Source organism: Littorina saxatilis, linkage group LG4 (assembly GCF_037325665.1).
Source record: "Littorina saxatilis isolate snail1 linkage group LG4, US_GU_Lsax_2.0, whole genome shotgun sequence".
Classification (NCBI taxonomy): domain Eukaryota; kingdom Metazoa; phylum Mollusca; class Gastropoda; order Littorinimorpha; family Littorinidae; genus Littorina; species Littorina saxatilis.
This window is the reverse complement of record NC_090248.1, coordinates 17,054,137-17,078,255: the sequence shown is the minus strand read 5'-3', so window position 1 is coordinate 17,078,255 and position 24,119 is coordinate 17,054,137. Positions and strand designations below refer to the sequence as shown.

Sequence of the window (24,119 nt, the reverse complement as noted above, 5' to 3'; positions counted from 1 at the left end):
ACTCCCATCGATCTAATGAGTGCATATTTTCTTATGCATCAGTCCGATATTTACACAGCGATCTAGGTCCATCAGCTCGAGCACCCGCTGAGGTCTCTTCTGGTCGGATCTAGCGCTGGCCTTCGGGTATACTGGCTTCCGTCCTCAGTCAGCGTAACAGTCGTTTCAGCCACGGGCTGCTGCATCTGTCGCACTTCCGGTTTATCCGGAGAGGTTGTTTCTCTCACAGACGTTTCATAGGTACGTCAGGGTTTTTGGAACAACGGCTGACCTTAGGGCATCCAGGTTTTTTAGCCTCGGCTGGTGCAACAGCCATTCCACCTTTCGGCGGTGGTGGTTGTTGCTTTTCCTGTTCTTGTGGCTTCGGACTTCGACAATTTTTTCCTTTATTCTCATCTTATGCAGGAGATGAGATAGGACGATTTCCGTTTGGGTGGGGTTTCTGTCTTCAGGTTACCCCGTTTCTCACTTTTTGCCACAAGCATCTGGACTATGGTCCTTGTTTGTCTTTCGCCGAGTCTGACTCTGTCTTTCTCTAGCGATCAGACGTGTTCTGGTGTTTCGTCCAAACTTAAGGTGCTCTTGAGTTGGCCTCGGAAGTAACATTCAGATTTTCCTGAGGGGGCATTGTCTTTGGCAATGGATGTTTGAGGAGTCATTCTTTGTGGCTTATCTCCTCTCTCAGGTTTTGGCTACTCCTCTCCTTCTGGCAGAGGGTTAGCTAATGTTCCGGTTTCTTTGCTGTGGGCTTATAGCCCAGCATCTTATTTGGCAGCCGAAACTTCCGTTTCTTACGTTTACCTGCGTACTGTGGGTACTTTGGCACAATGGCTGTCCTACGGGCATCACGGCTCTCAGCCTTAGCCTGTGTAATAGTCTCCTGTCTGTCGCGGTGCGACTATGGCATTTTCGGTTCCTGTGACTTCGGATTTTGTCTCTTCCTCTCTTCACTCTCATCCTAGCATGAGGTGAGTCAGGACGACTTCCGTTGGGTCGGGTTTCCTTTTACAGTCACCCTTCTACCACAGGCAACTATGACTACGGCGTTTGCCCGTTGTTCTCCGCGTCTGACTCTCAGTCTTTCAGAGGTAGGTAGACGCGTTCTGGTTTTTCGGCCAAACTCAGGAAGGCTCTTGATTTGGCCGCGAAGTTAACTTCTGGATTTTCCCTGAGAACACTTGTCTCGGGAGTCTTATGGCTGGTCGGCTTCACGGTTTTCCGTTTATGCTTACCAGTCTTGTTTTCTGTTTTGGGTTTTTGATTCACATTCAATTACCTACAAGCAGACTGATCTGCGAACACTCTGGCTTTTAGTCATTTTGTTTATGGTCACCAGTTCGACCACTGTGATTCCGCACTTCCGGTGGCTTACGCACAATCGTAAGTCGCTGCTTCCTCGTAACTACCGCTCTCTCTGCGTTCGCATGGACTGGTAGAGGATAACTGGCGACCACCTCTTTTTGAGATTTTCTCATCGAGTTGGACTCTGGTACCTTGTACTCAGGTGTCTCTCTCTCTCTGGTGGAGATCGGTCACTCTTCTCTTGAGCTGAACTCTATCTCACAGGCCTTTCGGGCTTCACTCCATCCCAAGGTTTGCATACTTTGGCATGTTTGTCTTACGGTCTCCTCGAGGGTTCGTCCTCCTCAGCACTGAGTGGACAACCTTACGCACGGATCGTTCCAGGGCATTGGCATTCCCTTCCTTTAGTAAGGGGGGGGGGGGGGGGCAGCTTGTCTTTTCCTCGAATCGGCTTGGGTTTATTAATCCAAGGCTTGGGTCTCTTCCCGGGCCGTTTTACGGTCCAGGAGATTGGAAGAAGTGCTGGGCACAGCTTACTGGCTCTCTGAAGTTGTCTTTCGCAACTTTTGCCTGAGAGACATCGCGGCTGTTAATCAGGATGGTTCTCGGGTCCTTTCCTGCCTTTTTGGCAGTGGGCCAGTTCCTGCCAAGGGTTTTAGAGTGAGTTAGATTTTTCTGTCCCACCGGGCCCTTCCTGTCTTGTTGGCAGTGGGCCAGTTTCTGGCAGGGATTTTTAGAGTGAGTTAGATTTTTCTTTCCCACCTCCTTGTTGAAGCTATCTGCTATATATATGTGATTCGGAGTAAGAATATGTAATTTAATTGAAAATTTTATAAGTAAATTTTCATTTGATTAATATACTTACCCGAATCACATAGTGAATTCCCTCCCGCCAACCCCGCTTATGGTTTTTGACTCACATGCAAAGCAAAAGTGAGTCTATGTACTCACCCGAGTTGTCCGTCCGTCCGTCCGGACGTCCGGACGTCCGGAAAACTTTAACGTTGGATATTTCTTGGACACTATTCAGTCTATCAGTACCAAATTTGGCAAGATGGTGTATGATGACAAGGCCCCAAAAAACATACATAGCATCTTGACCTTGCTTCAAGGTCAAGGTCGCAGGGGCCATAAATGTTGCCTAAAAAACAGCTATTTTTCACATTTTTCCCATTTTCTCTGAAGTTTTTGAGATTGAATACCTCACCTACATATGATATATAGGGCAAAGTAAGCCCCATCTTTTGATACCAGTTTGGTTTATCTTGCTTCAAGGTCAAGGTCACAGGAGCTCTTCAAAGTTGGATTGTATACATATTTTGAAGTGACCTTGACCCTGAACTATGGAAGATAACTGTTTCAAACTTAAAAATTATGTGGGGCACATGTTATGCTTTCATCATGAGACACATTTGGTCACATATGATCAAGGTCAAGGTCACTTTGACCCTTATGAAATGTGACCAAAATAAGGTAGTGAACCACTAAAAGTGGACTGGGTGGCCGAGTGGTAACGCACTTGCGCTCGGAATCGAGAGGTTGCGTGTTCGACCCTGGGTCGGGCCGCTATTTTCTCCCCCCTTTCCTAACCTAGATGGTGGGTTCAAGTGCTAGTCTTTCGGATGAGACGAAAAACCGAGGTCCCTTCGTGTACACTATATTGGGGTGTGCACGTTAAAGATCCCACGATTGACAAAAGGGTCTTTCCTGGCAAAATTGTATAGGCATAGATAAAAATGTCCATCAAATACCCGTGTGACTTGGAATAAAGGCCGCGAAAGGTGAACATTCGCCTAACAGGCTTGAGGTTTGCTGGTCGATGTGAATGCGTGATATATTGTGTAAAAAATTCCATCTCACACGGCATAAAGCGCTTTGAACTTCGGATAAGGCGCTATATAAATAAAGAGAATACAAAAAAATGACCATATCTCATGGTAGAAAGAGCCAATAAGCACCATTGTACTTCCTATGTCTTGAATTAACAGCTTTGTGTTGCATGACCTTGGATGACCTTGACCTTGGGTCAAGGTCACATGTATTTTGGTAGGAAAAATGTGTAAAGCAGTTCTTAGTGTATGATGTCATTGCTAGGTTTAGTTACCCTAAAGGTCGAGGTCAAGCATGTGAGTCGTATGGGCTTTGCCCTTCTTGTTTAGTTTTCTTTAAAGCCGTATGATTTGACCACGTGTTGAGTAGCGGTAGTGACGTAGGGCACACCAATGGGAGGTAACTCCCTGGGTGTGGGGTCATTACCATGGCTATGTTTACACTTTTTGTGGTGGGGTTGCTTCCCTTTAAAATTGTTTAAGACGGGTAGCCTTTTCAGACCTTAGCATCCTAGACTGCGTCAATGCTATATGTGATTCGGGTAAGTATATTAATCAAATGAAAATTTACTTATAAAATTTTCGATTTACAGGCATGGGTGATACAATTCCATCCGCTCAGAGTCTGCACTAAAGGTTGACTCTTGGAAATACAGAAAAATCCCCCACCATACGTGGGCCTCGAACCCACACTGATAGCAGCAAACTAGTTACAAAGCCAGCGCGCTGCCGATGGATCTGCAGACCCACCCAATATCTGTGTATGAACTTGAGTTATCTGATGATATTTTTTTAATGTTTCAGGTCTGAGGATGGCGTATGGAGCATCGCAATTTCCTAAAGAAGTTACACAGCTGTCCTTTTACTTTCCTGACTTCAGAAGTAGTGATGAGGTGAGGATCAAGGGAATTTTCAGTGATGATTTTCTTCATCCTTGTATCAGTATTTCTGGCACCAGAACCGGTATGCGTACAACAGAAGATGCAGGAAATACAGGGTGACCCCAAAAAAATGCAACCCTCAAAAATGTCAATTACTTGTACATCTGTAGACCGAATCACTTTATATTGCGAAGACATAAACTTTAGCCTATGACAATGTTATAGTCTGACTTTTGTGTAATTTCAGAAAAAGGTTTCCAAATGTCGGCGATCCACTCAACAGAACAAGGTTTGACATTGAGCTGTAGCAATACTTACCTGATTTAAACCCTCCAGACTTTTACTTTTTGGATTATCTGAATGTCTGGGTATACATAAACACCCCCTTCACCCCTTAGATCATCGGTGACCTGAACAAAGCAGTTACAGCTAGGTTCAGGGCAATCCCTAGACAGGAAAGCTTTCGTGCCATTGACATTTTCAGAGGTGTAATTGGAACACATTTTGATAAAGGGTTTATGTCGGACCATTTTACCCACAGACTCGAAACTTTGTAGAATAGTCATGGACGACCTGCAGTTTATGCACAACTATGAAAATATTTGCTAAACTCAAGTGACTAGAAAAATTAACCCCTTCGTTGTAAAGTTACACATGCACAATGTCGCGCAAAATTCATCCATGACATGAACGCATTCATCCATGGGAAATGCCTGTAATTGCTGTATTCAAGTCACTGATTGTCCATTGTTGATTAAGGTATACTATTTCATTCCAATTACCCCACAGGTAAACAATCTGGAGGGCTTAAATCGGGTTAGATTGAGTACTGTTGAGTCGATCGCCGAATTTGGAAACTGTTTTTAAAATTATATGAAGTCTTATATCGCGCGCGTATCTCCAGACTCGGACTCAAGGCGCAGGAATCTATTTATGCCGTGTGAGATGGAATTTTTGAGTCACTTGAGAAAAAGTGACTCTATGTAATCGGTCAGTGTTAGTCTGTCCGGCCGGCCGGCCGTCCGGCCGGCCGTCCGTAGACACCACCTTAACGTTGGACTTTTCTCGGAAACTATCAAAGCGATCGGGCTCATATTTTGTTTAGTCGTGACCTCCAATGACCTCTACACTTTAACGATGGTTTCGTTGACCTTTGACCTTTTTCAAGGTCACAGGTCAGCGTCAAAGGAAAAATTAGACATTTTATATCTTTGACAAAGTTCATCGGATGTGATTGAAACTTTGTAGGATTATTCTTTACATCAAAGTATTTACATCTGTAGCCTTTTACGAACGTTATCAGAAAAACAAGGGAGATAACTAGCCTTTTCTGTTCGGCAACACACAACTTAACGTTGGGCTTTTCTCGGAAACTATAAAAGTGACCGGGCTCAAATTTTATGTGAACGTGACTCATTGTGTTGTGAATAGCAATTTCTTCCTGTCCATCTGATGCCTCATATAATATTCAGAACTGCGAAAGTGACTCGATCGAGCGTTTGCTCTTCTTGTTTACACAATACATCACGCATTCACATCGACCAGCAGATCGCAGCCATTTCGGCGCATATCCTACTTTTCACGGCCTATTATTCCATGTCACACAGGTATTTTGGTGGACATTTTTTTATCTGTGCCTATACATATTTGCCAGGAAAGATCCTTTTGTCAATCGTGGGATCTTTAACGTGCACACCCCAATGTAGTGTACATGAAGGGACCTCGGTTTTTCGTCTCATCCGAAAGACTAGCACTTGAACCCACCACCTAGGTTAGGAAAGGGGGGAGAAAATTGCTAACGCCCTGACCCAGGGTCGAACTCGCAACCTCTCGCTTCCAAGCGCAAGTGCGTTACCACTCGGCCACCCAGTTCACAAAATTGCACAAACGTCAGACCATTTGATCTATACAATTGTCACTTTGTGGAAGGGTCATGCATGTGCTGAAATTAATGTCTCCCAAATGTAAAGTGATTCGGTCAACCGATGTAGAAGTTATTAACATTTCTGTGGGTTGCATTTTTGGGGGGTCACCCTGTATGAGATTCTTTTTTTCGGTTTAATTTTGTTACTGCCATAAACTAAGAATTATGTACAGTACCAAGCAAAAGAAATACACCACATTCACGTATACTGTTGTTGTTTTTAAACTGTTGTAAAATACGAGTCAGAAAAGATATCTCACAAAAAAAAAAAAATTCATGCAGGATATTTACTAGCAGTATGAAGAGGGTGTGTTTTGTTTGTGCAGTCTTCTTTTACCTGGCCATAAATTGCGTAGAATGGTGCAGGGGTGAAGTTGAATCGTTATTGCAACCAAAGGCGTAACTTTGAACTACTACCAGAATAAAGTAAATGCATTTTTTCCACCAGGTAAAGACACAAAATTGATGCTTTTATTGACTCACCTGAGTAATCAGTGAGTCTTAAGTATTCATCAATGTCCGTCTGTATGTACAGCCGGCCATGGACAAAAAACGTAACGTTGAGATTTTCTCGGATGTTTTTGAAAATTGAACTTTGAAACTTTGCATACATTTTATGGTGTTGGTGATCTCCCGACATTATCCCAGTTTGGTTGACCCTCAGCACAGTCTTGGGTCACAGCGCCCCCCCCGGCGGCGGCCTTCGAACGTTGCACAACACCTACTCTGCCTGTGGAAATCTATTTGCCAACGCAGAGGATAATGCACACTTCCGGCTTCCGGCCAAGCTACAATCCTCCTTGGCCTCGGCCTCTGAAGGGGTTTGTCTCGGCTTTCGGCTCTGCCGCCCCCCCCCCCCCCCCCCCCCTTCCGCAGTGGACAACTCTCGGCCAACACAGACTGACTCACAGACCTTCCGGTTCCCTGATTCACCTTCTGCGGCTCATGCTCTCAGGATACGGCCACTACCCATATTCGGAACAGAGATACGGTCTCCCTGCGGCGTCTTTGAAGGTTTGCACGATTCTGACTCTGCCTGTGGAGATCTCTTCTTCAATGCAGAGTATAGTGCACCCTTCCCGCTTCCGGTCAAGCTGCAAGCTTACTTGGCCATGGCCTCCGAAGTGATGTCACACTATTTCGCCGAAGGAGGCTTCCGGCTCTGCTGCGCCCCACCCCTCCTTTCCGCAGCAGACGAGTTCCGACCAACAGGAACCAACTCAAAGACCTTCCGGTTTTGTGAGTCACCTTCCGTGGCTTATGCTTCTCAGGTTACGGCCGCTACCCGCATTCGGAACAGAGTTACGGCCACCATGTAGTCTTTCCGGCGGTGGCCTTTGAACGTGCACGTCACCTACTCTGCCTTTGGAGATCTCTTTTCCAATGCAGAGGATAGTGCATTTTCAGCTTCCTTTTAAGCTTAAAGCTTCTTTGGCCTCGGCCTCTGAAGTCACGTCATGCTTCTTCGCCGAAAGGGTTGCATGGACTTCGGGCTCTGCCGCGCCCCCCCCCCCCCCCCCCCTTCCGCAGCGGACTACTTCCGGCCAACACAGACCGACTCACAGCTCACAGGATACGGCCCACTACCAACATTTGGAACAGAGCTACAGTCACCCCGTAGTCTTTCCGGCGGCGGCCTCTGAACATTTTCACGATTCTGACTCTGCCTTTGGAGATCTCTCCTTCAACGCAGAGGATAGTGCAGATGGTTCTCTCTGCCCGGGTCTATGCTCACTCAGTTTTCCTGTCGAATTCTAGGCTCCGGGAGCAGACTGCAGTTTAGCGACCCTTCCAGGCGTCTCCGACGTCCCTCGGGGACACCGCTTCTCAGTGTTGACACGTTTTCGTTCCCCTCCACGGTCCCTCCTCCTTCACTGATGGAGGTTTGTTCTAAGTTCCCTGCGTCGTCCCGGCGCATCGGACCTGACCATTGGCCTCGTCCATGGGGACTTGTTCGTCGTGTTAGATTCTCTACGTTCTTCAGAGGCGATATGCTGCACTCATCCAGCTGGGGACCCAGACCTTGTGAACTAACCCGTTAGGGCCCTTCATACTCATACTCGAACATTACGAGCCCTTACCCAGAAGTTTCTTCTTTGTCACTTTATATGGACAGAGACAAATACTTTCAAGTTGTCGCTCAGGAGGTGGTTCTCCACACTCATCAGGCAGGCCAATGAGTGGTGTCAGAAAAGGAAAGAGGGGGGGGGGGGGGGCGTGGATGGGCGGGGGGCAATCTGTCCTCCCTCTGGCCTTGGCGAGAATGCACGAATCCAGAGCATGGGCCTTTTCCTCGGCCTTCATGGAATCAAGTTGTTGTTTTTGCCGACGTCCTCAGCATCCAACGTCTTTATCTTTTTTTTACCTGCATGACTTAGCTAGCACGCTTCAAGATGGCTCCAGGTCTCTCCCTGCACTAGTGGCCGCGGGACAGATCTTGCCTAGAACATAACAGTGAGTAGCCCACCACCTTAATTAGCAATCTGCTTATATGTGAGTTGGAGTAAAAATATGTAATTTAATCGAAAACTTTAGTAATACATTTTTATTTGATTAATATACTTACCTAACTCACATAGTTTGCGATTTCAGTGCTACTCTTGGACTGGAGAAGTCAGAAACCATCTACTGCACCTCATCAGCCAATTTTGTCTTACGTGGACATAACTTGGCATAACATCCATGGCATGGCGGATTGGACTTTATCCCATGACCTGCCTCTTTGTCTCTGTTAGCTGAGGAGGTGATTATTCTGGATAATCCATCACAACCATATGGATAATCCATCACAACCGAGTCTCGAACTTACCTGTCATTGGTCATTGTCTTTGATCTCAGAGTACAATTGAATAATTTATAGAGGTCATCGGCATATTTATCGTTAACTCGGGGACTATTTTCTTCAGCAAAACGATTGAGATATTCTGCGGTATAAAAGTCGAACTCACGTTTAGCTAATACATTTTAACATTGAAGAAATAAAGAAAACAACAAAGAATACACATAATCTGCTGGGGTGAAAAGAGCTGAGTGAAGAATATGAGTTGGCCGAAGCGATGAGAGAGAGAGAGCGACAGAGACACACAGTGATTCAAGGCGCACAACTCTAGTACTCTTCATAGGCAACCGCTTAAATCAATCCCGACAACAAAATCCTGATTCAAAATCCTGAGCGACAAAATAAGAATTAAACTAAAACATTATGCTTACAGTTTTGTTCATTTGCTATCGCTTTTAGAGCATTGATTGCTAAATCTGGTTCAACAGAACAAGGCTGTCCTGTCCCATCTGTGGTGTAGATCTATCGTCTGCTTACAGAATATTCGGCTACTGAAAAAGTGTACCAACAACATGGAAATTGCCACTTACAAAGTTAGAGATACGGTTAAAATAAAAGGTGGCAAAGAAGGTCGGATCTTGCGCGTGTTATTTTTGAGTCACTTGAGAAAAAGTGACTCTATGTAATCGGTCAGTGTTAGTCTGTCCGGCCGGCCGGCCGTCCGTAGACACCACCTTAACGTTGGACTTTTCTCGGAAACTATCAAAGCGATCGGGCTCATATTTTGTTTAGTCGTGACCTCCAATGACCTCTACACTTTAACGATGGTTTCGTTGACCTTTGACCTTTTTCAAGGTCACAGGTCAGCGTCAAAGGAAAAATTAGACATACACCACCTTAACGTTGGACTTTTCTCGGAAACTATCAAAGCGATCGGGCTCATATTTTGTTTAGTCGTGACCTCCAATGACCTCTACACTTTAACGATGGTTTCGTTGACCTTTGACCTTTTTCAAGGTCACAGGTCAGCGTCAAAGGAAAAATTAGACATTTTATATCTTTGACAAAGTTCATCGGATGTGATTGAAACTTTGTAGGATTATTCTTTACATCAAAGTATTTACATCTGTAGCCTTTTACGAACGTTATCAGAAAAACAAGGGAGATAACTAGCCTTTTCTGTTCGGCAACACACAACTTAACGTTGGGCTTTTCTCGGAAACTATAAAAGTGACCGGGCTCAAATTTTATGTGAACGTGACTCATTGTGTTGTGAATAGCAATTTCTTCCTGTCCATCTGATGCCTCATATAATATTCAGAACTGCGAAAGTGACTCGATCGAGCGTTTGCTCTTCTTGTTCAATTTTAAAGTTAACAACGGTGTCTAGGTTCGGGTCATGCATGCAAATAGATACAAGTTTTGACCAACATTGAAAAAAACAGCAGAACAAAACTATACTGCAGCGATAACTGCGGGCCTAAGACTGAACGACAGACATCAAAGTAAGGCTCACCTAAAATTAATGACGATTGAAGAAGTAAGTAATCCAAATTTGAACCCTGAAGTACAACAGCTCGAATATGCACAAATTCAGCAATCATCATCATCGCTTGTAAAATCACAACTGCAGTCTTTTTGGCGAATGCCTCTGACAACCGACTTGTCACTTGAGGGTCACCGACTGAAACCGGTCGGTAACTGCACAGTATCAAATTTCATTTCAACACGCTAGAAATAACTGCTATTCGTTTTCTTAACTCTTTTCTGACGGGCTACGACTATAGTCGTAACAGCTAAACAGTCTCTACTGCCGGGCTACGAATATAAACGTAACAGCAAAACTCCGTACAAATCCACATCTCAGTCCATGTTTTCAGTGCATAAAAGTGTTTCAGTGGTTACTTCCCTTGACCACTTCCTGTGTTTTCCCGATCACGTTTAATTTGGAGCATTATCTGCCGAAAATGAATCGAAATCGAAGATTTTCTTTACAAGAGGTTGTGAGAGAGCTCCAACTTGACTCTGATAGTGACATTGAAGACGACGATGATATTGAAGAAGCAGAAATAGACGATTCGGAGGAATTAGTGCACAGTGTTAGAGTTACGATGGACGACTCGAATGAACCACAGCCCAGCACAAGTGAGTTATTTGCTTATTTGAAGTTATCCATTTTTTGGCTGTTTCTAAAAGGCAGTCTCAGGCAGGCATGATTGCTAGATAATGGCTGTGTCAGTCAGAAAAGGGTTAAGCAGTATAGATGACTGAATACAAAAGCAGACATTTTATGGCGTGTTTACCAACAAGACAAAAGGGGACTCGTTTAACTTTTCGCACATGAATTTGATGACACGATTTGCGGTCGTGGAAGGTTTGATGAGCAGAAAACAGGCACTCGCAGAGTTTGTGTCAACATTTTTTTTTTATGAAAACGTCGGAGTAATGGAATAAAAAGCTTACACACCTCGTCCTGAATATCGTGCATATTTTCCCTCGGGTCGATTTACAGGTATTACCTCGCCAGAGGCTCGGTAATACCTGAAAATCGACCCTAGGGAAAATATGCACGATATTCAGAACTCGGAGTGTGTAACCTACACTGTGCAAAAAAAGTATCGCATAGTTAGTTTGATGAATAATTTTATTGACATTTCATTCTTTCGAACAAACAATACATAAGTCGGACAGAAAAGTTTTTGAGCTTTTTCGATAGCACAGATGCATGTCTTTATTTGCTGCACTTTGATGCAGCTATTCATTGAGCGTGACCTTCACACAAACCAAGGTCAAAGTCAGTAACGAGTATGGCTTCCACGTGAGTCAATTACAGCCTAGCATCTCCTTGGCATAGAAGCAATGAGTCTTCGCAAAGTCTGTTGCAGAATGTTGTCCCACTCTTGCTGTAAGGCCTGGAAGAGTTGTCTCCTGTTGGGAGGGGCGTTAACTCTCGCATTGAGCCTTCTTCCCAGTTCATCCCATGCGTGTTCAATTGGGTTCAAATCTGGGGAGAGAGAGGGCCAGGGCAGAGTGTTCACGTTGTTGGCGGCCAGGAAGTTTGTGGTGAGTCTGGCGGTGTGGGGTCTGGCGTTATCATGCTGGAACTGAGCCCGTGGCGCGGCCAGCAGGGGCAGGGCGTGTGGCTGCAGAATGTCCTGCACGTAGTGCTGGGCGTTCAGGCGGCCTGGAACTTCCACAAGCTGGCTCCTGCCAGTGTTGGTGATGGCCCCCCACACCATCACGCCCCCACCACCATGAGGAGGCGCCTCATCTACGCACTGCTGGTGGTAGCGCTCTCCTTGCCTCCTGCTGTCGTGATGTTGCAGGAGGAAATAAGACTCATCGCTGAAGACAACGTGGCGCCTGTTGTTGGCAAGGGTCCATTGGAGGTGCTGGTTCGCCCACTGCATACTGGCCTGGCAATGGCGGCAAGTCAGGACGTTGCCCCGGAGTTGCCTGTAAGCGTGTATACCAGTTGTATGCAGGTGGTTCCGGACGGTCTGCACGGAGATGTGGCGGCCACCAGGCAGTGCCCTAGCGGTCACCGAGGCTGACTGGAACCGATGCCTGAGATGGGTGACCAGGATGTAGCGATCTTGCGCCTGTGTCGTCACTCTAGGTCGTCCTGACCTTGGCGCGGGAGCTGACGACCCACCATGTTGAAAACGGTGCCAGAGGCGAGAGATGGTGCTCTGGGACACCCGCAGGGCTCTGGCAACCTCGGATTGGCTCTGGCCTGCTTGAAGGCGGCCAAGGGCGTTCTCTCGTACTGAAGCGTTGAGTTGTGACATTTTTCATTTCCTCAGGGAATGGCCGCATCAGTCAGAATTGCTTCGCTTTTTATTGCCCAAGTTGGCACATGAGCTCAGCTAACCTTACGCGAATTTTCGAGTGAAATCTCCAAAAAACGTGCAGTACAGGAGCACAAAACAACAAAATGGGCGTTTTGGCCTCAAAATGCACATCTTGCACGTGCGCGGTGAATTTTGCTCACTCAATCGACTATCGGGTTCAACTGAACTGCAAAAGCTAGTTTCGAGGCGTTCCAATCAGAATGTTTGTCTGGAACTTAGAACTATTCACCTATGCGATACTTTTTTTGCACAGTATATATATATGTCACACGCTTTCCTTCTTTGCCACTACTAAAGCAAACGTGTGCAAGATTGTATGTTACGCGCTTTGGAGCATGTGCAAGAACGGATTCAAACTCGAAATCGTCCCCCCAAAAACCCCAAAATGCACACACGACTTTTATTTCTCCTGCTGTTATCGTTTCTTCTCTTTACAAATTCTTCAACGCTCAGAATACTGAAAACGGCATCCCAGACGACAGTACTGTTTCCATACGCGAATTTAGCTGCCCTTGGAAAGTGGCTCGCTCAGGAGGCCTGTTAGTCTGACACTATAAGGACAGAGTTGTGAACATAGATGACAAAGATCCCGGAAAGAACAAACATTTCGCGGATGCAGACACAGAAAGACGTCATGAAGATTGCGATGCTTCAAAAGATACAGACTGTGACGATGACTGTGACGTCATTCACATATTCCGAGATGTCATTTATAGTTGTTCGGTCACTTTCGTCAAAAAGTAGATCTCTCCACAATGGCTGCTCCTGTGTTTAGGTTTATCAAGCGTGAGTACGCAAAACGTGTTTGTTCTCTCCTCTGTTGAAGCTGTGAGACATAATCGCCATTACGAGCTAGTCGTGTGACAGAGAGTTTTCTTGCACACTCGACTGCTGCTGTTTCACTCCGGCTAAAGCCGTCGTGAAACATCTACAGTCTCGTGTGCAAGAAAATTCTCTGTCACACGACTAGCTCGTAATAGCGGGTAATATCACTATCAGATTTTCAGCCGTTTGCCAGCTGTGTTTAAATGATGTTTAAATATCTTTATTCTTGTTTAATTGTTTAGTGCTGTTCTCAACAACAACAACAACAACAACAACAACACAAAATTAATTTGGTGTTCCTGCTAAAACAATGTTGAGTAAATTATTCCAATTATTTACAGGGTGTCTCAAAAAAAAGTACCCGAATTTTTTTTAATACTGTATACAGACAAGTCAGTAACTTTATTGAAATCATTTTTGCATGATATACAGTCAGTTCATAGAAGTTTTGTCCCCAGTTCACAGCTTTCAGTTGAGATCGTCTGTTTGTTCACACCACGTGATCAATGTAGCCACCCCGTTTTCCAATGACAGACTGTATCCTCATTGCCATATTGTTCATTACATTGGGGAATGTTTCCTCTGGGATGTTCTGGATTTCTCTGAGAATGTTTGCCTTCAGTTGTTGTAGGTTTCTTGGTCTGGGGTACATATTAGCGTATTAGCTTACGTATTAGTTTTTCCATTTCTCGGTACTGATGTTTCAATGTCTTTTTGGGTACTTTTTTTTTAGACACCCTATACATCAGAGTTGGTCAAAAGTTTTGCATATGGATTATTGTTAGCAATCCTGTTGTTAATTTGTAACCTAAACCAAAACCGCAACTCATCATAAGTTACCTTACATGGTTATTTCCTTTGATTGCACAGGTATCTTGTACATTCCCCTTATATCTACAGCCGTATTGCTGGTCACAGCCGTTTCCATTAGAGATTCACCGCTCCACTATGTGCTGTACATTCTCTCTATTCTTAACATGAATTCAAAGCCTGTCCGCATAAAGGACAGCATATACTACCATATGAGCCACCACTTCAGTTAGTGGCAGTCAGGTTTTCAATTCAACAAGCAACTTGTTTTGACAAACCTTGGTTACGGATTATAACATCCTTTGACAACTTGTACTCTTGCACAAGCAACGGGCCTGACCACTGCCTGTGCAGTAATATCAACACTGAGTAAAGTTTTCCTGCTACATCCTCCACTAATTCTTGAGAGCAGAGCCAGCCTGCTCTGGACGTAGCTTGCCCCCCCCCCGGAGAATCCTGCAGGTCTTCTGGCCCAATACCATCTCCAATCAACAGCTACTTACCCAGTGCAATCAAGAGAGCATGGAACCATCGTCATGAGAAGGCTGTGGAAATAGATTTGGCATGTCATGCAAATAGAGCAGGATAGCATCACCAGGACTGCCCTTCACTGGACACCAGAGGGGAAACGCAAGAGAGGCATGCAGACCCAAGAACACCTGGCGACGGAAGGGTGGAAGGAGAACTGAAAACCCTGAACCATTTGTGGTATACCATCCAGAGACTCGCCCAGAACAGACAGGAGTGGAGGACCTTCGTTGCTGTCCTACATTCCAACCTGCATAATGGGCAGTAAGTAAGTCGGGTGTAATCAGGTGCATATTCGGGATAAGGTGGCCTTAACTTCCTTGGGCTCCGAAAACTTAAGGCAACCTCTTCACCACAGTCTTGCGCTGAGACTTTGCAAACGCAGCTCCTTTCACTTCTTGGTGACCCATCAGCTGCACATCACTGCGGAACCTCAACTCTAGGCTATCCCTCCGTCTGTTCGTTACATTCTGACAATTGTAAGGCATTGGAACAGTATGTGCAATTAAACAGATTTTTTCTTAAATCTAGTTTTGATAAGCATACTTACCACACCTCACATGGATTCTCGCCCTCCTCCCCTCTCACACTTGGGGTGGTAGTTTCCATGGAGATTATTCATCCAAACGAAAAGTGAGAGTCCCACAGCTAGTCCGGATACCACTTGATCGGCGGTAAGATTATTTACCCGAATCCGGCACGAAACCGATAGCTATCTTTTGTAATCATGGGCGCGATTGACCTAATCCCTCCAGGCTAGGCTATTGTAAGGTATGGTAAAGTAATACACTAGATTTAAGAAAAAATATCATTTTTTCATGAAAAAAAAAATATCGAAAAAGGAACTGACACAAACATTTTCATAAACTCAAGTGGTATTAGAGAATGCCTGCACGGTCTGAAAATAAAAACAAATCTGAAAGAATTGTGAAAGAATTGTCTTTTTTTGTATTACAACCAATACTGTACCTGTACGTGGTATTTAATCTAAATTGTTATGCCCTAACTGGTGCTTATTTGGGCTATTTGGTGCACTTTTCGATTTAGGAATTCTTTTCTGGTGGTCATGTGACAGCCACTCAAATCAGGGTACCCCCAAAATTTAAAGCAACAGAGAAAAGTCTTGAGTTAAAAAATCAACAACAAATTCAGACTATACAAAATTCCACAATTGTTTGTATACCGGAAGAAAGATCTACCAATAACCTATCAAGTGCAAGGAATTTTCTATAGCTTTCTTGCATCATTTTCATGTTACGCCATTTCAACAGAAGTATAGATGTTAACCGCATCAGAGGTCAAAACTGGAATATATTACGTCAGTTTTGAGAGGTTGCACAACAAAAATTATTGTTGTTCAGTACTGAGCAGGTGGGTTGCTTTTCTGATGTATCAAAACAAAAGGTTATTGATGCCCTGCACGACTGTCTTTATCTGGTTGAAAAATAAGCATTTTTATGATTTTGATAGGGGTTTAAAGCAGCCCTGAAAGTCCAACAAATGGTGTACTTGCCTTTGGCTAGTGATTCTGAACATTTACTAGCCAGAGAGCAAACTTTACTAGCCAAACAAACAATTTGTTTCAGCAACTTTACTCGCATTTGGCGAGTAGATGCACATTTCTACTCGCCAGTTACATGTTTCTACTCGCCATGGCGAGTAAAATACTTGCCACTTTCAGGCCTGCAAAGTTACACCTTTTGCTGCAGTCACGACTCACTTCTTGTTTCTTCTTCTGTATTCATGGGCTGAAACTCCCACATACATTCATGTATTTTCATGAGTGGGTTTTATGTGCAAAACAACACACACACAAAACTCGCAACAGTGTGCATAATTGTGGCTCGTTTCTTTTGCCAGGTAATCTACATACCTACGGAGATCAGTTTTGAATCCACATTCCACCCCACATGCTAGCTCAAAACCTTCCTGTCAAAAAGGGTTCACAAGGATAATTTTGTATCAGTAAAAATAAAGCTTTGATTTCTCCCTTTCAGGCTTTTAAACATTCTACCTCTAGTGAATATTTTGCCCCAGTTCTCAATGTTTCCCTCATCTCCCTGTACATGTTGTTGCAGTGCATGGCATGAGTAAATCACTAAATGGCATTCATGTGTTCCTTGCAGGCAGCTGACTATGTTACAGATAACGACAAAGGTCCTGGCACCTTTCTCTTGAGACCAAGCACCCGCTGTCCTGGTACACTCACACTGACAATCAGGTTGGGAATATATGAGTCACCTTGCAGTGTTTGTAAAACTTGATTAAAAATAGATGTTACATCAGCTTCTATGACATCTGCTTGGATGATTCAGTGAGATTTATTTAGGGAGGGGATGGGAGGCGGGAGGATCTGTTTAATCAGCTGTGTAAAGTTAAAAGTACAGGAATGTAGGCACAGCAGTTTTCTGCTGCTATTTTATTCGTACAGGATCATCCATAGTGCCACATCACATGCTCAGATTATTGGCCAAAATCTCTGCCATACTGCTTGCAACCTTTTTCTTCTACTGCTCAGTACTACACTACCCATCATAAAAAAAAGTAGGCAGATGCGTTTGAGGGCAGATCTTTCTGATGAGGCTGTTGATTATAAAACCAATTATATGACTGAAAAGGCCATTCATTCCCCTACCTTATTCAGAAAACAGATTGACTTTACATGACGTAGTGTCTATACAGTGGAACCTACAACACAGACACAAAATCTAATTCGCAAAATCAAAGTGCCTGCGTTAAAATTGACAAAAAATCCTAACAACTGAAACGAAACATGTCCTGCATGTCATTAGACAGAACAATCAAATCTTCAACCAAAACAGTCAGTTTTGTTAACATATCTTGTCTAACATTGACGCTATGGCATGCTGAGCAGTGTAGGTGTCAATCCTCTCAGAAGGTATAAAAGGCAGGTTTTGAAGCCATTTTAGAGGTGTTGCTGTACCACAAATCACCGAAAGTTTGAAGGCAATTCGTTGAGGAGTTACTGAAATGTACTGTTTTTTGTCTCGTTGCCCACTAAAACGGCCTCAAAAACCGCCTTTTACGCCTTCTCAGAGGAATGACACCTACACCATTTATCATGCCATAATGTCATTGTTAGACAAGATATATAAACAAAACGGACTGTTTTGGATGCAGATTAGATTGTTCTTTCTACTGACATTCATTGATTCATTCGCTTGCGGCTTCGTGGCAGGCGGTAGACAATTCCATCAAGATAAGTTTTCGTAACTAATTGTTTGTCTGTGCACTTAAAAGACCGTTGGGTCGATATATTTGTGAATGTAACGTATTTTTGTCAATAACAAACATTCCAACAACTTACCTTTCTTGTTTTTTGATTCTTTCTACTGACATGCATAACATGTTTTGTTTTAGCAGTTTTGATTTTTTGTCAATTTTAACGTGGGAACCTTCATTTTGCGAATTTGATTTTGGGGGCTGTCTGTGTTGTAGGTTCCACTGTATAGACACTACCTAATGAAAACTCAATCTGTTTTCTGAATAAGGTAGGGGAATGAATGGCCTTTTCAGTCATATAATCGGTTTTACAATCAACAGCCTCATCAGAAAGATCTGCTCTCAAACGCATCTGCCTACTTTTTTTATGACGGGTAGTGTGGAACATATTCTCCATAAAATTGATATAAAAGAACACATCAAAGTATAATGAGGGCACTAAGAGATAGCTAGGTAGAGCTTAGCCGACTTGCACAATACAATGTTGAGAGAACTCTTTAGACGCTGAGGCGCAATAGTTCGCTCAGCCGCAGGCAACTTTTACCACTTGGAAGTTTTGGCAGTTGAAAGGAGATTCTCAACTGGAACGGACAAGCAATGTCTTGTGTCTTCCACTTAAAACCACTGCAGAGCCGTTGTTATATCAGTTCTGGATTAAGTTGATCATCTTGCGTCTTTGACGGAACAAATTTAGATGCCATCCTTTTTACATTTAGTCAAGTTTTGACTAAATGTTTTAACATAGAGGGGGAATCGAGACGAGGGTCGTGGTGTATGTGTGTGTGTGTGTGTGTGTCTGTCTGTCTGTGCGTGTGTGTGTGTAGAGCGATTCAGACCAAACTACTGGACCGATCTTTATGAAATTTGACATGAGAGTTCCTTGGAATGATATCCCCGGACGTTTTTTTCTTTTTTTCGATAAATACTTTTGATGACGTCATATCCGGCTTTTTGTAAAAGTTGAGGCGGCACTGTCACACCCTCATTTTTCAATCAAATTGATTGAAATTTTTGTAAAGCAATCTTCGATGAAGGCCGGACTTCGGTATTGCATTTCAGCTTGGTGGCTTAAAAATTAATTAATGACTTTGGTCATTAAAAATCTGAAAATTGTAATAATTTTTTTTTATATAAAATGATCCAAATTTACGTTCATCTTATTCTACATCATTTCCTGATTCCAAAAACATATAAATATGTTATATTTGGATTAAAAACAAGCTCTGAAAATTAAAAATATAAAAATTATGATCAAAATTAAATTTCCGAATTTGATTTAAAAACAATTTCATCTTATTCCTTGTCGGTTCCTGATTCCAAAAACATATAGATATGATATTTTTGGATTAAAAACACGCTCAGAAAGTTAAAACGAAGAGAGGTACAGAAAAGCGTGCTATGCAGCACAGCGAAACCACTACCGCGCTGAACAGGCTCGTCAGTTTCACTCCGTTATGCACAAGCGGCGGACTACGGTCATTGTGAAAAAATGCAGTGCGTTCAGTTTCATTCTGTGAGTTCCACAGCTTGACTAAATGTAGTAATTTTGCCTTACGCGACTTGTTTACATTCTGTCAAGTAATGACTGAATGTTTTAACGAGAGCGGAGAGCGAGGTTTGTCTGCCTAGGTGTGTGTGTGTGTGCGTCTGTGTGTGTGTGCAAAGCATATATATTTCAAAAACTACTGAACGGATTTTCATGAATGTGACAGGGAGACTACCGTCGCCCTTCACAGCAGACTCTGCAGAGTTGTTCGCCTTTGAAGTAGGCAACACCTGTGGATTGTAGAGTTCTGTTTGTGATGGGGTCTGGCGGCTTTTGACTCTCTGTATGTTCATGGATTTCCTTTGCGAATGCATAACAGTTTTTATAGGGCTTAGAAATAAGCTCTAAAATTCTCAATCCTGTTTGATTGGACTTCGCCTCCAAAGGTGATTGTGGTGTTTCGGCACTCGGTTACATTTGGCGGCGTCGACAGGGATGGGACTCGACATGATATGTTCAGGAATGGCGTTATGGCCACTGAATCATTTTTTGTGCTGTTCCCATTCCACGAACCTGAGAGGGACCTAAGCTTGGCGGGTCCATGGTTCGGAACTTTGGGGACAAAGTTCATTTAAACGGGGGCGAGTGTGACAGGGAGACTACCGTCGCCCTTCACAGCAGACTCTGCAGAGTTGTTCGCCTTTGAAGTAGGCAACACCTGTGGATTGTAGAGTTCTGTTTGTGATGGGGTCTGGCGGCTTTTGACTCTCTGTATGTTCATGGATTCCTTTGCGAATGCATAACAGTTTTTATAGGGCTTAGAAATAAGCTCTAAAATTCTCAATCCTGTTTGATTGGACTTCGCCTCCAAAGGTGATTGTGGTGTTTCGGCACTCGGTTACATGAAAATTGATTTACACATACTTGAGGGCATTTCCTTGTGTTGTTTTTCTCCAATGTTTGATAGCGCTATTTGATGACGTCATATTTGCCCGTTTGCAAAAGTTGAGGCCGCACAGTTACTGCTACATTTTTTCATCAATTTTGTTGAAACGTTTGTCACACAATCTTTGACCCAGTCTGGACTATGGGATTGCATTTCAGCTTGGTACCTTAAATTTGTTTGTGAAATGTTCTTTCAAAATTGTCTGTTTATTTCACTTTTTCAAAAATTTGAATTTGAATCACAAAAATAATATCATTGTATTCCTTATTTTCTTCTGTTTCCAAAAATATATGGTTTTGTTGGGATTGATTGAAAAACATGCTTAAAATTAAAGAAAGACTTTCTTTATTTTTGGAAGAAGACTTACAAAATGAACATTCGCTTATGCCTTATCATTTTATGATATAAAAAAAATGTAGTTTTATTTGGTTTGTGTGGAAAATACACTCAAAGAAATTAAATTTGTCGAAAGGCTAGCAGGCTTTGAAACCTTGACTTGACAGCTCCTCAGCCGACTCATAGATTATAGAACATCATATATGGAGTCCGGAACACGCAAATGACGTCATATTGATTAGAGCGAGATTATGACTTCATCTTGCCACATTCTTTCCCCCAAGCACAAGAAAAAAATTGGCCTCTCTCTCAGTTTGTCTGTGCGTCTCTCCTCTCTGTCTCTGTCGTGCTGTCTGTCTGTCTGTCTGTCTGTCTGTATTTCTTTCACTCACTCTCTTTCTCTCTTCATACCGGTCACAATTATGTGTGTATATGGGTCATTCCATAAAGCTGTGTACCAAAAGTGTGACATGCATCGTCAAAATTGAAAGTGTCTGAATAGGTTGTTTTTATGGTTTATGTGAAAGATGTAGACATATGCCACGGTGCCATGCTAAACAAAAGATAAGTTTATGTTTTTTTGGGTACGAGGGGTGGTCGGAAAGTTGTGTAACATCACACATGTTTACCGGAACATGGGATCCAAACACACAAGACAGATAACAAAAAGCCATAGTATTTAATAACAAGTTTTATTTGCTTCACATTTAGAGCTCATTCCAAGGGGGTAGAGGGTGCTATACGCCAGTAAAATGAATTTGATATCTGATGCAAATCGGTTCGCCCAGTCAAGTCTTCCGGACGTATAAGTTAAGTATTACCAGGCAGGGAATACTTCTTTTATTCCAACCAGCACAGAAATTAGCTTCACAAACTCTATTTTGCAACAGAATTAGATATGATTACTTTATTTTTGTCGTTTTCAGAAAGAGAAAAACTAGTTCAGTGTGTTCCAATTTTGATGAAAGCTCCAACGGTTTTTATGCTAAACTCTTACAACTGGCAAAAGACTAGACTACAGACAATAGCCTATGGCTTGTCAAAGAGACACCGAGCACGTTTATCACACACACAAATCATTGACATGTCAAATTTGTGAAAAATTTTAACTTTAAGTGCGATGAGTCGTGAAAATTTTCCAACGTAACATTCGTTCCTCGTTGGTAACAACACATAAAACGCTCCACGCCTGATGCGTTTCAAAACTTAATAAAAATGTTTTTATGAAAATACCTTTCAGCGATGTTGTAGAACTTAGGATGCGAAAGAAACAAAACATCTGATCCGTGTGTAAGTAACAAATTTCAATTTGTACAATCCATCGTAACCAGAACAATTGGAAACGAAGCTTAGTGACGTAACGTGAAAGGCAAAATCACAGTCAAATCGTATCGATTTGACACGGCGCACATTCTAACATGTTCACAACACATCAGTAATGGCTGATAAAACACACAATCTCATATTCCAGCGTACTGAAGTTATAGGCATGCTCGCGTAGTTCGCGGTTGGTTTTGGAAACCAATGTTACGTCGGAAAACCGTTATTTTTGACCGATCCAAATGCACACTTCAAACATTTGGTGGGGCAAACAGCTAAGTGCATATGCAACACTAGCACATTAAACACAACAAATATGTATGTCTGTGGTTTCATGCTCACATTTCATTGGTAGCCACACGGATAAAACAAAACAAATTCTGGCACCATTTCTGACACCATTTTCTATGTTTTCTTTCATGAAACACACTAACCAACCAGACGATCTCCTTGATTTTATTATTGTTATCTCTTTGATCAATTTGCAGTCAGCTGATATACTTATTATAGTTGAGAAGCAAGGATAACATTCCGAAATCTATCTCTAAAGTCATGACCCTCTTGTGGTACACAGCTTTATAGAACGACCCATATGTATGGTGTGTGTGTGTGTGCGTGTTGGGAAGATGTGATCGAAATGGACATTTGTTTGTGCTCTACTACCATCCCTTCGCCGCTGGTGTGTCTGGCTTCCATGCTTTACTGAATGGTTAATCACGCTTCAGCGTTCTCTTTTTGTTTGCAAGTGTTCATGCAGATGTGACATTTTTGTTTGCAACAATTCCACCATTCTCAACATTAAATATGATGCAAGATTTGACACATGGCTGTCCAGAACATGACATTTAGTCAGTAAAAGAGGGCCTCTTTGTTGACACAGCGACGGTGACTTCATCCGTTTTAATCCTTCTTGAGTGCCCGGGTCAGGCAAGGCACAGTTCAGTAAGAACAGTTTTGAGTTTTGTTTTTCTCTAAATATGACTTTTTAAATAAAACATAGATAGGAAGTTAGTAATTGTGTGCTCGTGATTTTCCCTTTGAAGGCTTTAAAACGATACCAAACACAATCTTATTGGGTAATATAAAAACTCTAAACATAAAAAATCTGTATGGGAATTCTTCAAATTTTGTGAAATTTCTTTATTGGGGGGGTACGTTTCTCTGCGTTCTTGGGATTTCTTGATATAAAAAAGAAATCTGGGTAAAACTTCAACCCTTCCTGATTACTCTCCAATTATCCTCATCATTTTGTTATACTGAATAAACCTCAGCTGAATCGGGCTACCATCTACAGTTTCATTCCCGGTGAGTAAATGGCCATGGGGATAATCAAAAAACGTTTACGATCAAACCTTTTTGAGCATGACAATGGATCTGCCTAGCAAGTGAGAACAAAAACCTATTTTATTTACTTTCCGGCTGTGTTGGTGATCAAGCTTCATTTGCAAAACGAGCTTGCAAGGTTTTGTTAGAAAATAGTAAAATGCGAGATAGCAGACCATCAGCGAGAACGCATCAAGACCTTATTTTCAAAATCATTTTGGTAACCTCGGCAATACCAGCGGTAGTGTCGCACTGACTTGGTTACCATGTGACTACATCACAGTTGCCGATAAACCTAAAAAGGCACACTATAAACAGAGGTGCGTGTGCAGTTAAGGCGCCGTGGGGCGTCAGTTCGCCCAGTGGACATCTTGATTGAAGTGGCGGACTTGACAGCGGTCAATGAGAAAGTGTCCACCTTGCTCGTCCTGGGGCAGATAGTATAGCTTCCTTTGGTGTTGAGGTCACGCGTCAAGCTAATTACAACAGAAACAAACTCGGATGCTTCCCCTACAATGCAAAGTTTGCACGAGGACCGATAAATATGTGGCTATATTTGATCTTGTGTTCTTCAGTACTGTTAGGCGTAAGATCAGAGAAAAAATGAATGACTTGACATGAGGTTAAAGTAGACAATCACTCCTTGATCATTCACTTTAAAGCAGCTGTCAAACTCTTATTCACGGCAAGGACTCATTACCCAAACCATTTTCTTCTCCACCGCAGCCTGCGG

General features: G+C 43.0%; 1 protein-coding gene across 3 annotated transcripts in view; it reads left to right on the top strand.

Annotated features, from left to right (window-relative positions):
• LOC138964109 (uncharacterized) overlaps positions 1–24,119 on the top strand; it is a 55,172-nt gene that overhangs the window by 8,532 nt on the left and 22,521 nt on the right. For all 3 annotated transcript variants that reach the window (XM_070335988.1, XM_070335989.1, XM_070335990.1), the window contains exons 2-3: positions 3,936–4,024; positions 16,859–16,953. In XM_070335988.1, coding sequence (XP_070192089.1) covers positions 3,936–4,024; positions 16,859–16,953 — 184 coding nt within the window. The remainder of the gene's footprint in view (positions 1–3,935; positions 4,025–16,858; positions 16,954–24,119) is intronic.